The 15,514-nt window shown below is 35.8% G+C and overlaps 2 protein-coding genes across 2 annotated transcripts; one reads left to right on the plus strand and one right to left on the minus strand.

Moving 5' to 3' along the window:
* Positions 1 to 8,116: 8,116 nt before the first annotated feature.
* On the plus strand, positions 8,117 to 8,742 carry LOC137949036 (uncharacterized). The gene has a single exon (XM_068795292.1). The coding sequence runs from the start codon at positions 8,354 to 8,356 to the stop codon at positions 8,522 to 8,524; it is 171 nt and encodes a 56-aa protein (XP_068651393.1). The 5' UTR covers positions 8,117 to 8,353; the 3' UTR covers positions 8,525 to 8,742.
* A 2,441-nt stretch (positions 8,743 to 11,183) lies between these two features.
* Positions 11,184 to 13,700, minus strand: LOC137948761 (uncharacterized). Its single transcript, XM_068794921.1, has one exon. The coding sequence runs from the start codon at positions 13,508 to 13,510 to the stop codon at positions 11,390 to 11,392; it is 2,121 nt and encodes a 706-aa protein (XP_068651022.1). The 5' UTR covers positions 13,511 to 13,700; the 3' UTR covers positions 11,184 to 11,389.
* Positions 13,701 to 15,514: the final 1,814 nt, after the last annotated feature.

Below are 15,514 nucleotides of genomic sequence, written 5' to 3' on the forward strand. Positions count from 1 at the left end.
GCCACAAATCAAAGATTGAACTATATTTGGTGCCAAGGAAGAACGATATGGGTCTATTACTGTACCACAGACACTAAAGGTAGACTCTGAAGCTATTGTAGATATAAGAATTACAAAGATGTCTGCTACCATCTTAGATAATACCCTAACTTTCAAATTATTCACTTTCTACCATTCTAAAACATCAAAATCATATTATAAAGTTTCCTCACAAATATGCACCCCTTCTTCAAGATAATTTTCCAATTCTGACTTTGGTGTATTCACTACTTCCACTTGTTTCACATAAAGCATTAACTTTGACCAACCTGAACTTGATAAAGAATATGACCTACAACTTGTAAAAAGTCTCGTGGAGCTAATACTTGAAGCATTCCCTTCATTACTGATCTCTACATTATATATGGATACATATTCATCATAAATCTCACATAAGGTCCGTCGAACTAAGTTTATATTCATTGTAGCTTCCTCGTCAGAATATATCTATGGAAAACACATTTCGATCAATCTTAATATGACCTTTGGATCCAAAACTGAAGCAACAACCATCAATAAATTGTATTCACCCCAGTACTTTTCAAATTTCTCTTTCATTCTACTAACCATTGTCCTAATGAAAATATTTTCATTTGTAGAATGAAAATTCAAAACATCTTTTACCCTATATACCTCACTAAGGTACAAATTAGAAGTAGGTAGCCACTCCCAGAAATTATATTAGTGACTACATTAAAAACTTCTAGAATCCCACACACCATTTCAAGCTTTTCCCATTCACCAAGACTTGGCAAACAATCATAAATTGGTTCTCTATCTTGAAATCTAGGAAATGCATATTTGAATTTAAATGTAAAAGACAATATGTTATAAGTGGAGTTCCAACAAGTCGAACAATCAATAACCAACCTTTTTGCACCTAGTTATAGTTGTTGCACAATTTCAAACAAAGTGTGAAGTCTAGCCTCAAACAAATTTATGAATTTAACACTCTCATGCACATTCTCAATGTTATCCTTAATTTAAACAAGGTCATCTTGGACTAATAACTTCATAATATGAGCACAACATTGCACATGAAATAACTTCCCACCACAAACCAATCTCCTATTTTTTGAAAAACCATCTTTCAAAATTCTCAGACAAACATCATTATATGCAACATTATCAACTTAGATACTAAATACTTTATGTTTGATTTTCCAATCTTTTAAACAGTTGTAAATAGCATCTACTATGTCAACACCATGACAAAGAGGAGGAACATGCACAAAACTCAAGACTCGTTTTTGTAGCTTCCAATTACTATCAATAAAATGCCTAGTAATAACCATGTATTCATTCTTTTGATTTTCTTGCTACTAAAGATCTATGGTAAGGCTAATCGTGTTAATCTCTTTTAATAAAATTTTCAATTTCTTTTTCTTTGCCTCGTACACCTCCCTACACTCCTTAATGGTCTTATGAGATTTTTTTTTCATAATTCACATTTGCCATCTTAATTATAAAATTAAATACCTCATCTTCTACTATCATGAATGGATGCTCATGCATAAGAATCCAACGAGCAATGAGTACTCTCATTCTAGCTTGATAATATTTGCCTCCAAAATCCATAAAAGGAAGGCCAGATGGACTCTGATCAACATTAAACCCCATTGGTTGAAAGTTTACGATTTTTTGTTTTCTCATTCTACTATGACAACTTTTCAAATGTCGATTCTTATGTGTGGTTACTCTACTACTAATAATACTCAAATTGGTTTTATAATGAACACATTGAGCCTTTTTTGTACCATCTATAAGTGAGACTTCTTTGAATTTCGAGCACACATGGGACCTTTTTTGTCTTTTTGAACTCTGGATAGAGTCACTTTCTTCCTCATTTAGGGTACCTTCATCTAGGCTCACTTCTGTTACATTAATAGTTCTAGGGGGATATGACTCTGGTGGAGTTGAGTCATTATCTATGGCCACACTAGAACAAGTGTTAACTATTGATTTCAATTGAGCAAGAGGTGTTGACATTCTTATTTCTACAAAAAAAAATTACAAATTAAAAACATTAAAAAAAGCAATCTAAACAAAAAAGATAAATCCAAGAAAGAACTAGGCATTCTTAAGGGGTTGGTCTGACCAAGAAAGAAAAGGGGATGCACCCTTTCGAACCATGTCTGTTAGAGAAGCTTTTTCACGATTCTCTCCTTGAGGTATGGTTTGAGTCTTGGTAAAAACTCAGACAAGAGAGAAATTCTTTGTCATGTGAGAGCTTTTAATAAGGTAGATGTATATACCCTTCTCCTTACATAATATTAATGTACATAAAATCAGGCCAAATATTTTGAACCCGGACTTAATGCACTACTAAGTGCCAAGTGGCTCTCAAATCAACTCAAAACACCATGTTAAAGGTACAAAACAGCCTTACCATTCCAAAGTTATGGTTTAAGTTGCACATTAATAAGTAATTTCATGAATGGGACAATTTTACTAATAGATAATACTCATTGACAACCAGCTAATATCTAACAGTCTAATTAAGAAATGACTAAATATAAAGGGGAGGGCATTACTAAATAAAATAGAGACACACTCAAATATCAACAATTTCCTTGAGTACCTCAAATCTCTGAGAGGGATTAGAGCAACCTTCCATCCAGTTAACAATAATGGCAGAATCTCCTTTAATAAAAAAGGGGGAGTGGAAATTTTTCCCAATGAAGAAGAAACCCCTCCCACAGTAGACTTACATTACATGGAAGGAGATTGTGACATGGGTCATGGAAAATACGTAAAAATAAATAAATTTTAATATAAAATAGAGAAAATAATTATAAATATCATATTTACCATTCACTGTCACTTGAGAGTCGGACTCGGATATGTCGCACACCAATTTCTTCACAAGGAGAAATGGCGAATGGAGACATTTTTGAACGGAGGGTTATATCTCCCTTTGGCCATTTCTCCCCATCGCTAATCATGGCGAAATATAGGTTTTTGAGTAGCTAACAGATCGAAAATCATAGAGAAATTTAGGTTTATAAACAACTAACATATCGGAGATGACCTACCTATCTATTCCTTGGCTTCCGTCAGCAACTTCCAAATTCGGCAATGCAAGGGAGGAACTAAAGAAGTTGAAGATCATGGCAGCTGAAATAAGAAACAATTGTGAATATCTAGATGCTATCAAGAGAAAATCGCATTCCATATATTCTGAATCACCTATTTCTCCAGGATATGCTTGAAATCGAAAACCCCCATATCTTGGAGATGGAGATTGGAGAGATTTCGCCTTTCATCTTGAGTCCCGACTAGAGATGGAGAGGTTTCGGGCCTTCGGCGTTCCTTCGGTCCCAAGTCCGGGAAAATTCTTGGGCATCCTTCTGCTTGGGACATCTTCATAAATGCAAAATGCTCTTGTGAGACTTCAAATGATAAGTTCTACATAGTTGCAATGAAAAATTCTTCTATGAGACTCCAATAAGACTCAACCATATTAATTCTAGCTCCATGAGACTTCTTACTGTGAGAGTCATGTAAGACTATTCCATATATGCTCATCAATACTCCCCCTCAAATTGGAGTTTGCAATAAAAATGATTCTTGGTCTTCAATCATCATTGTCTAAAGCTTTTTTATAAATGTTGAATCTTCATCATCTGTTCTCTCCCTTGAATATTTGGTCACATAAAAATTACCACAATATGTGGAACAAAATACCACTTTCTTTCTTCTTCTACTTCTCCCCCTCAAAGTTGGGAGATAAAAAAGACATAGAGACCCTGCTTGGACAAAACACAATGTAGGAGAAGAAAATCACTCCTAGCCGTATAACAAAGCTCCATGTACCTATCAAAATGGCCATAGTTTAAAACTCACTGTGTTCAATTTTAAAGTCAAAAAAAAATCCCAACTTTAGGACTTAACAAATAGACTACTCACTTTTTAAGGTACCTTAAACACAAATCACCTCTTGGTTGAAGAATAAAATATTTGACTCAAGTTGGATGTTGGGCACACTCCTATACTTTTTAGGTAGTGGATCTAGGCATTGCACTAAAGTGATAAGAACACAAAATGATAAATTGAAGAAATACTAGAGGAAAACAACAATAACAGAAATAAGGCAACTGTGCAATACTCAAACTTCCAAAGTGACTTTTTTTTTAAAACTTGGGAACATAGTGTTGTCTTTCCTTAACTTTAAAACAAGGTAACGAAAGACAACAGTGACGATCCAAACAGAAGGTAATTGGCTCCGGAGACATAGAGGAATTTCTGAAATCTGATTATTTCTACCGTTGTTCGACGTTGCTGTTTTTTGGAAGATGCCATCGGGATAATCTTCCAGACAGCAGAAAATACATAAAGAGCTTCTTTAGATGGCAACTCTAAACAGCAACGTAAGACCTTCCGAAAATAAACGGAGCATCTTCACTGCTTCCGAACAAAGCAGACAACAACGAGAGCACAGAAAGAAACGGTGCTTCTGAAGATGGAAAAAATCCTCGAAGAAGCAGAAATTGTCGGAGAAGAATAGCATCTCCAATGGGCTCTGTTTGGAACTTGAATTCCGCCTCGCCGACAGCTTTTGCATCGAATACGTAAGTGCCGATTGGGAGGAAACAAGGTCTCATGTCGGACGGCCAATTCACGCTGTCTGGTTCTTGGGATGGGTAGCTCCGACCTCGACTTCTCTCCGTTAGTGTAAATCGATTTCAGTTCTTTGTGGAACCATCTGTAGCAGCGGCTCGTTCCCTCAATGACGGGGAAGGTGAAGATCAAGAGGGCACTTGTCCAGAAACGATCACCAGAAGGTGAGCATGATGGTAATTCAGAGAAAATTCGGACAAAAAAATTCAAAAAAAAATGGAGAAGCGTCATGGGCTCCAACCAGCTCTACTTCTGCTACTTCTGCGATTGGCAACACTTCAAATCTCCGACAATGGCATCTCTTGAGCGGCCCTTTTTTTTCTTTTTTCTCTCTCCAGAGAATCTGAACCGTCTCAATGGCGCCATCCGTCATGCTGTTAATATCTTGAGAGGAACAATAGTCCTGGCTGAATTTAGTGTTGTCACCAGTAGATAACTCTTTATTTACTATCTTGCCATCATTGTATAGGCATGTGGGCCTTCTTCTTGGTCTATAAGCCTTGAGCCACATCTTCCATATCTATTAGATATATGTGCCTTCCTTGTCTTATGGGCTTGAGCCCATCTTCCAACACATCGGATATGTGGGGTCTTCTTTGGTTGTGTGGGTTTGGGCCCATCTTCTAACAAAAAATTTCGTTCTTAAATATTTTATGACCTCTTGATTTTCTTTATTCTATAGCTTGACCCTTGTCGACTCCAATATGAATATCTTCTTAAATATAGATAAGATTGACATGAATTTTTTTCCTTATTAAACTAGAATTCGATATATTTCATCCAAGTATAATTTTTCTTCATAAAATATACTTCTTTTGAGAAAAAAAATCTAATATATTTTGGACTCTGTAATCTGGTCAAACTAAGTATACTTTCTTCTTTGACTAGCATGACCATTGACTCATTCGAGATCGATATTTGCCCTCTAGAAAACTCAGATTAAGAATTGGTTGGATAAGTAAGAAAATATACTTACATATTTAGTATATAATTCTCTATATAAAGTCTTGATCTTGATGGTATAAAATGCCTCAAAAATTAAAGTTTTCTATTGTTATACAAACCTCACTTACAGTCTTACCTTTGCTGCTTCAAATATCGATTTCTCTTTATAGAAAACTTCGATTATAAAAATTATTTTTGTATTAGAAAGTAGAGTCAAACATATTTTCGTCAATATATAATTTTTGCAAACGCCAAGAAAGCAACATGTACTAGGATAAAAATGAAAGAAAAAATATAGAATAAAAACCTAAACTTCTAGAGATAATAGATCAAGAAAATGATCACATTATCTCTATGGGTTGATCAAGTCAACTCACAAAACCCACTTTGATACAATGTTCAATTTTTAGAAAAGAGAGAACTTCACTAACTTGTTGTAATTTGAATATAATGAACCTCAATTTATAATAGAGGAAATACATAGAATCCAATTACAATTAAACTACCCTTATCCCGATTACACCAAAAGTTAAACCCTAAAAGATAAGTCCTATAACAATTAAAAAATTGAACATAAATAGAAGACTAACATAACTAAAACACCTTTAATTGAGACTTTTTTGTGAGACCTTCTCCTGTGAGACGTTTGTAAGACTTCCCCATAATAATTCTGGCTCTATGAGCCTTCTTGCCTTTTTAGTCATGTGAGACTTTTTCATACTTGCTCTTCAACACAAGAGAAAAGAAACCTCCTTTATTTTCTTTTCTCTTTCTTTTCTTCTCCTTTTGACTTTTCTCTCCACTTTTTGTGTTCGAAACACATCCTTAGTGACAACACATTGCCATTTAAGTTATCCACTAAGATATACTAATCACACTCAACCGACCAACACTAATCAAAGACCAACTCTAGGATAATATTGTAAAATAACCTTAAAAGGCTTAGATTAATTAGTGAGATAGTTTTCACTTAGAGACAACATCACTCCATTAACATGACTTTCTCTAGAGCAAAATAGGGACAAAGGCATACAAACCAAGGAAGAACCTTCTCAAGAAGATAAATGCTCTTTAGTCAGGAGCTAGCCGCCTCAGTCCATCTTTATATCATTAGTCAAGATGCCTTGGGGTTGGTTGAAGCCAATAATAACCGAAGCTTAAAAGTGATTGGATTGATAAGAGATGATTACAATGCTTTGAAGCTTTCTCTTTATAAATGGGAGTCTTCTATGTGGAAATATTGATTTGGACATCATCTAGATTGTTCTACAAGTCATACATCGAATGTGAATGCTTCTAGACTCTTCCATTGAATGGGTGCCCCTTCTAGAGAATTTTACTAGACAATGTTTTCCCTATGTTGAGTTGACGCCACCTCTTAGGCCTTTCCAGGATAGTTTTGGCCTTGATTGGCTTGCATCCTTTTCAAAAGACTTTTTATGGACTATTTTACCCTTGGATGAGTTGGTTCCATACCTTCTACATTTTTCTTAACTCTTTTACCCATGAAAATCTTGTGTCACTTTTTTGTACCGACCCAGCTTAGGCCTGGCTCGGAGGCAACCTAGTACCACATAAGTCTTCAATTTTTCATGTTTTATTAGCTTTAAAGCTTTTGGATTTTTTGTATAATTAATTAAACTATTTTTTTTAATTTTGTGGAAATATATTATTAATTTATACTACATAAAAATCTATCTTATGTTATTAATAAAATATTTTATTTATTTATTTATTAGATTTTTTTTACTATATTAAATTAATGATTTAAGAGTAGTAATTAAAATATTATTAAAGTAAGCAATTGATCAAGTATTTTGTTTAATTATTGTATTTTTATCATTAATTAAACTAATATTTTTTAATTTTGTGGAAATATATTATTAATTTATACTAAATAAAATATAACTTACCTTATTATTAAAATATTATATGTATTTATTTATTATATTCATTACTGTTATTTTTTATAATTAATTAGAGCACTAGTTAATTGTCACATGTAATTATTGTATTAATTTAGACTAAACTGCAATCTATCTTAATTTATTAATAAAATATCTTATTTAATTTATTAGTATATTAATATATTTTAATACTACATTAAATTATTTATTAGGATAGTAACCATGTTTGTTTAGATTAATTATCTGTTTAAGTATATAATCTATTTAGGTATATTATAAAAAATAACTCATTCCCTTCTTTACACTACATTTTTCATTTTAATCACTAACACAGAAAAGTGTGCTGACCTTCCCCCAATACTCATTAATGGATTTGTCTCTTATACTTATATTGGACAACTCATTAGCTGAGGGAGAATAAGATCTAGTGCCGACTAAATAATCGTTTCGAACCCAACCCCTGTGAACCAAATCTTGAACTCGTGTGAAAAATGATTTCGTGGTGAACACGCCCCTCTGGAGCATTCCACAAGGCAATCTTAAGCTCCATTTCCTCGGAAAAGAGGCAATCGAGCAACGAGAGTTCGCTCGGGCCTACATGAGCCGTGGGCGCCGGGTTTCCTAGTAGTACACCCTCTCCAGTTCAAATTTACAGAAACCGCTCGGTTGTGGGGGATCAAGCTCCCCCGGCTTATACTTGCCCGAAGACCTTTCAGTGTGAGAATTTCCCGATCCATCTAGAGCCTCGTCTTGGATTCGTTCTATTCAAAACCCTAACTTTTACCCTCCGTGGAGCTCCGCGTTTTACTTGTCGGGAGATTTTAGAGGATTTGCAGAAGAGAATGGGAATAATAAGGAGCAGTTTCTCTTTCCTTCTGGGAACCGTTTGCGGCGTCTACGTGGCTCAGAACTACAACGTTCCTAATATTAAGAAGCTTGCCAACACGGGGCTCTTGATGGCCAAGCACGTTGAAGAGACTTATCGGAAGCCCAAGAATAAGGATGAGGATTAGGAAGCAGATTCTTTTCTGTTATTGTAGTTTCTAAGATCGAGTTTTGGGATGGTTCTCTGAATGGTCGAGTTATAAAGGGAAGCGGCCGGTTTGTTTGTTTTTAAAGTGGCCAAGGTTGTTTTTTTTTTTTTTTTTTTTTTTGCAGAGGTTGTAATTCATGTTCATTAAATGATAAAATTTGTCTTTGTCACTTTCGGCTCATAATGAGTTTCATAATCTTTTCCTATACGGTTTTGTTCTGCAATTCTAAATTCAGATTGTGCGGCGTGCTTATAAATTGTCCATTCGTCACATTGCTTCTATCTGGTTGAATTGGTTCCTGTATCTTATTTTCATTTAACTCGCATCATTCGATTAGGTCAATCTTTTTCGCATAAAGGTTAAGCCTTAAGGAGTTCCTAACTGTGATTTTGTGGTATGAAACCTAGCAGAGTACTTACCAAAAATAAAAATAAAACATGATGAATAGAACTCTTGGTGGTTGTTCCGTATTGTGGATGCTTTCACCTATAGTTTTCAATTCTGGTCTCTGTTTTATACTTTGATATACTTTTGATGGCTGGGTGCACTTTGCCCTGGTCAGTGATACTTTAGCTTATGGTTTCAACTGTTAAATTTTTTTGTTGCTTAGAATGAGTGGAACAGAATCCTCTATGAAGCTCCACAACTTTGTTAATGCATCTCTATCAGTTACACTTCCACCGAGATCTTCAATTCTTTAAGTTTGTATCTGCAGGCTTCACTCATGTCTTCTGCACATTAGTAGTGCAAAAAGTGATAAGTTTGAAAAGAAAGATCACAAATTAGTCCTTGAAATATGTTACTTTCTTGCCAAAAGATTACTCTTCAATGGTAATGTTACCTAGGCCACAATGGTTCTCTGGTGAATCAGCTTCAGAGGCAAGACCTTGACTACTATTGGAGATCAGTAACATGCTGAATTGGTCGAAGGTATTTTTTTATCCAATTGAACTGTTGTAAAGTATAGTGAAACTTGCATTTATGCTGAACTTGGTTGCTATCAACCATTATTTGTGATCTCTGTGAAAGTTAAAAATTTGACTGCTGGATTTAAGTTCAGTGTTATGCCTCTAAACTGTTGGCCCAATGCTTAATTTCATTCCACATTAACATTCTTATTTTTATTTTTTTATTCTTAAAATGTAAGATTGTACAATTGCTGTAGCCCCACCAATCTACTTTGCGAAAAAAACCCTGTGCCTTAGTTTTATTTTTGTATGCACTGGCTCTATAGAACTTCCAACTTAAGAGCCCCTGCTCCTAGCTTTTATAGAATGATTGTGTGGTCGTCTGGGTCCACTGTACAAGATGACAAACATGGGAATGAAAATTGAGAAGCAGAAGAAGCAATTGGGTTTGTGTAGACGGAAAACCAGTAAAGTCACATAGTTTGGATTGCTTCTTTATCATTTTATATTCGAATTTGGAGAAAAAAATTAAATGGATTTTTAAGTTTTCTGGAAAGTCAGACCGCAAAAGACTTCCTCCAAGCATCATTTTATTCTGTACTATTGGGCAATAAGAAAATTGCAAAGATATGGTTTTGCATAGGCGACAGTAAACACACAAGGAGCAATTTGTGTTGTGTAGAACGGATGCAATGAAACATTCTTTTGTTGGCTTCAGTGTCATTTTAAATTCAAATTTAGGGAATTGCTTACATTGAGGTTACTCAAAACTCCTTAAAGGAATCTATAATAAAATAGGGCTTTCCTGGGTTGGGTAGAGACACATGAAACCTGAAGTTTATGCTCTGGTTTTGTAAATCTAAATTTTTCAGAAGTGGCGAAGGTAATCAGCAAAACTGGTGGCCACAGGTATCTTACTCTTTATTTTGTTTCTTTCCTTTTTTTTTTCTTTTTGATACTTTTTTGTGTATTTTAATAAATCATATACTTCCTTCCTCAGAAATAATCTGGTATGCTTCTTGCTTTCAGCCTTTCAATGTAATTAAGTTGTACTTATGTTTTCTAAACTGTTAAGTTTCTTTCATTAGGTTTTCAATGAAATGGTTGCTTCTACTCAACTCAAACGTTAGGTAGACCTGAGACTCTTTTGAGTTAACTCAGTGGAAAGCACTTATGAGTCACTGACAAAAAGATTTTTAAAGTAGGCTGTGGTTTGACAAAAACTGATCATGAGCAATGACAAAGCCAAACTGATCAACTAGAAACGAAAACTGGCAAAAAATTAGACAATTGTTAAACACAATTGGAATATGTGTTGGCTTGTGTGAGGTTAAAGAGTCTTCAGCAAGAGAGGTTGCGATCAAAATTAGTTTCTTTTTTTCTATTTTTCCTTTCCTTTGGGAACATCACAAGAATTCATGCATGTCTGTGTGAATAAGCTTGACAACCGCAAGCATATAATTTCATCTGTGTACCCTTTTGTTTTTCTCCAATAAGACATCGAGTTCCTTAATAAAAAAGATAGCACCCGTTTGCCAGCTTCTTTTTTTGCTCTCTTCTCTAACATTGTCTCCTGTCCTTTTCTCTCCTTTCTCTCTGCTTTGGATGTTTTCCTCTCATTTTCTTTCTCTACTTTCTCACCTTTCTCACCTTTCTCTTCTCCTTGGGATGTCATTTAACTATGAATCATAATAGCAAGAAGAAGTTAATTCATAGAAAGTTGGAGAAAATATAGTTTGTTACAAATTGTCGGACTGTACGTAATTTTTTTTTTTTTTTTTTTGGAAGCCTGTAAAACTAATTCATGATCTGCAACACTAATAAAATTCCCAAAGACTAGGTCTACACAACTGACTTCTAAAGACCCACATGAAAGACAACTTTGATGAATTCATAACAATAAAATCCATGGTTGCTATAATTGGTGAGGTCCTTCTCAAACCTCTGATGAGTATAATGTATTTCTTAATTCATCGATATCTTTCATTGTGTCGATGTTCAACCCTGAGAATCCATCCTGCCTAACTTTTTTCAGAATCTTTTCAGTTTTCCCAAGAAGATATGCTGCTTCTCTAACACTCGCTTCCCTCACTTCAATTCTGCTGCAAATACACTCCATAGATATCACTCGTGGCAAGTTTGTTAGACAAGCACCAAAGATATCAGCAATTGTTGTACATAACCATTTGAATAAATCTTCAACTTTCTCAGTCTTACTTATATGCTTCATCAAAATAGTATGACTTACTCTATACATTGAATTGGCGGCCAATACTTCGGCTGGCCACTCGAGATGATTCTTCTTATCTCCATCTTGTTTCACGAAGACTTGTAGACGTGTTTTAGATATATCTGCAAGTTTTCTAATCACTTCCTCGGCATTCTGTTCTTCATGTCTGCTCTTGTAAAGATCATAATCAAACCACCGATCAAGAACATCAATTCTTTGCCAGACAAAATCTGCTGCATCTCTCATATTTGTCAATCCCTTTGTGTCCAAGTTCTTTTCTATGAGTTTGACATATCTGAGGCCTTCATAGATTCCCTTTAGTAACTGTTCAATTGAGTATCGGTCAGTACCAGGAAGTGAAATAGCTATAGTCAAGAGTGTCACCAAGGGTAAGCTCCAGCAGTTGGGAGGTTTTTCAGGAACTATAGATTCTACTTCCTCCGTGTCAAACTCCCCAACACCCCTGAAGCCTTCTGTGCATTTGTTTAGGAGTTCTAGAAAATGAGTTGGTTGGAGCTTTCTCCCCATCTGAATACACTGCTGAGTGGCCTCACTGCCCTTTTTCATGATCAAGTGGACAAGTCCCTCCTCTCCTTCCAGATGAAGGACAAACTCACCATTGGCTGAATTTGAGCTAGACATTGACATGGTTCCCAGTGTACCCTTGAGGAAGAAGAGCCTCTTGCAGCACAAGGAGATAAGCTTACTGAGAAGGAATATGCAGAGTGTGGAGGCTAGTCGAATGAGCTTGCTTGTAATTACAACTGCCTTTTGGATCTGTATACAGAAATTGAGAATTCGACTCCTTAAAGAATATGCCATCCTTCTGAGCCTCCTATTAGCCATTGGGAAAGGTAATGCACTCTCTTTCCATTCTACCAATCTCTGAACCCAGTATTTCTCCACCCAGAAGTTGGGCTGATTGTATCTTCCTCTAAACTGACTGCCACTGAAGCTCATTGAATTGAACCATCTGCTTGCAGGGGCAACAGTTCCCACCACTATTGCTATAAACTGAGAAACAAAAATAATCATAGTTGACCACTCATAATCTGATTCCCCATCACAAAATCCCCTCATCCCTGTCAGTTGTGCGCGAAGCACAGCTTCCACTAAGATAAGAGCACTAAGAAGACAAAATGCTCCTGAAGCACAACACAAAGCTGAGCGGCCAAGAACATACTGAGGACTGCAGGTGTGAGCCATCATCCAGTATTTCTTCACACTCTCTCTAAGTTTCTCCACAGAAAAATTGTTAGGCTCATCGGTCTCATCCAGAGCCAATTCGTACTTCTGATTATACTGTTCCTCCAACAACTGCTTTGTTGTTGAAATAGTCAATGCAGAGGAAACCACAATCACAAGCAAAACCAGCATAAAAAACATAATTATAACATGTTCAGGCCAGAAAACGAAAATTACCCCGGTACCCATTTGAATTCCGATGTTAACGATGATAGTAATCACAGAAATACCCAACGCAACAACGTTGGAAATCGTCTCTTCGTCACTAAGTTTCCCCAAAGAAGGTAAGAAGTTGCCCATGGCTGTACATAGAAAGATGGTACCGCTGAGCTTGGTGAGCTGATCTTCCCAACGAGGCATGGTGGTGTTCAGATCCACAGGAAGCTTCGTGGCGATGGCAATCAGGGCCAGGGAGGTTGCGTTGAGTGAGAAGTACTTGCAAGGAAACCAGAGTTTTCTCTTCCGCACTCCCAAAACAGCGTCTGTTGCCATTGCAAACGTGCATGCCAGTGATGCTGCGGCAACATAAAGGCCCATCCATGGCAGGGGTTTGCTGTAGTTCGATTCGTCAGAGCACCTCATGTCGTTAAGAACTCCTGTTGGCTTCTGTGCCTTCTGTTCCGAGTAGCTCCACTTTCGAACGATCAAGCTCTTGATTACTCTGAAGAATGAAGCTCTACAGAAATGGTTCAGAGATCAGCGAGAATCTATAGGCCCAAACTTCTCATCAGGAAGCTCATAATTGGGATGACAGACCAGATTTCAGAGCTCAATTTCCTTTCCGCAGATATTTTTTGTCGTTAACAGTGGATCATATCGACACAGAGCTATCCACCACTTCACTTTTCTAAAAGTTGACATCAACATAACTGACAAATGGAATACATTGGAACAAGAAAGCGAAAGGGGTGAATGAGAAAAACATTAAAAACTGCTCAAACTCTATCAAGCGGATATTTCAATCGATTCGCAACATTAAATTATCAGTAAAAAATATTGGTTTATCTTATTTCGACTAAAACGTATCTACTACTACTGTAGTTCAATTAAAAGTGGAGATGAAAACAGCGCAAGCAATCATTGCTTCAGTGCACGACTCCCCCGGTAATTGTTGTCTGTCTTTGTTCTTTTCCCTTGGGGTGTTTCTCAGTGACTTGGTCCCGTAGACTCCTCCCTTTTGTCACCCCATGAGTCATGGTTGCTTTGCTACCACCTTAAATAGAATTTACTAAGGCCCCATCACTCTCTTTGGTTGGAAATTTATATGGGAGGACAAAGCTGAAATGCTTTTCCTGCTTTTCCTTATAGGGGAATGAATAAAAATTAACAATTAATTTCATATATTATCATACTATAAATTTTTAGTAAAATAAAAATAAAATATAAAATTGTCGTAAAAAACTGTTTTGTGTTAAAAGTATTACAATATCAATTATCAAATACTTGTTCAAACAATTTTCATAAGGTTTTCAAGTCCATCTTGGCTGAGAAATCTTACTTGGAAAATTATAAAAATTTTCTGCTAGAAAACGTTTTTAAGAAAGATAAGGCATTAATGTTCCCTTAAAATGAATTTCTACTAAAATACTATTAGGGCCCAAATATGAGTAAATTTTTTAGTCATCGATGTGATTGATTGGATCATGTACCAACATTGTTGTCTCTCTATCAACCTCCTTCCATGAGTATTTCCTCATGAATGATCTTGTGTAATTGCTTGGAGCCATGACTTAGCCTCAACTACTATGGCTCCCCGATTTGGGTGACCTAGGACAAATCCCACTCACCGATCCTTGTATTGTTATTGGGTCTAGGTCATTAACCACATAACGTTAGGAATCACCTAACCATCAACTTAATCAAGCTGTTAGGTTCAACCCTACCCAGAACCAATCAAAACAGCCTATAACAAACCCTATTTACTAATTATGGATTCAACGTTATTACGATCATTGAAATTTGTAATTATAAATGTTTTTATTTATAATAAACCCTATTTTAACAAAAAAAATAAGTCAATTCAATCATATACAAAACTTAAAAATATCTTATTTACCATCAAGTTAAAGTCTACAAGCCTATAACTACAAAAACATGCATATTGGTTTGAGATTTTTTTAAAATTGTCTATTATTATCTTTGGAAAAGAAAATAGGAAAAACGAAGGCCCACAAATCTAAGAGTATTATAAGATGGGTCACACGACCAAGGAATGCCCACATATCTAAGAGTATTGTAACATAGGCCACACGACTAAGGAAGACCCACATATCTAAGAGTATTGTAAGATGGGTCCAAACCCATAAGAAGTAGGACCTACCATGATTACCACGAGCTGGCATCCGTATCAAGTGAGATTCACAAAGATAGCAACAAGTTGGTTGGAAGATCAATAAGGACTCACAAAGATAACCACAAGTTGGTTAGAAGATCAAGTGGGACCCACAAAGATAACTACGAGTTGACATCTTTATCTTATAGTCACGTCCTCATAGAAGAGTTCTAGTTTGAGTTATGTTGTCTTCTATTTATATTGAGTTATTTAATTATGCTAGGACTTATCTTTAAGTGTTATAGTTTGGGTGT

Source organism: Aristolochia californica, unplaced genomic scaffold (genome assembly GCF_029961685.1).
Source record: "Aristolochia californica isolate CCGP_79_NKW_82.1479 unplaced genomic scaffold, dmAriCali1.0.hap1 SCAF_13, whole genome shotgun sequence".
Classification (NCBI taxonomy): domain Eukaryota; kingdom Viridiplantae; phylum Streptophyta; class Magnoliopsida; order Piperales; family Aristolochiaceae; genus Aristolochia; species Aristolochia californica.

Excerpts from the sequence above, each read along its gene's own strand:
- LOC137949036 (XM_068795292.1), top strand. The coding sequence starts at position 8,354 with ATGGGAATAATAAGGAGCAGTTTCTCTTTCCTTCTGGGAACCGTTTGC.
- LOC137948761 (XM_068794921.1), bottom strand. The coding sequence starts at position 13,510 with ATGAGGTGCTCTGACGAATCGAACTACAGCAAACCCCTGCCATGGATG.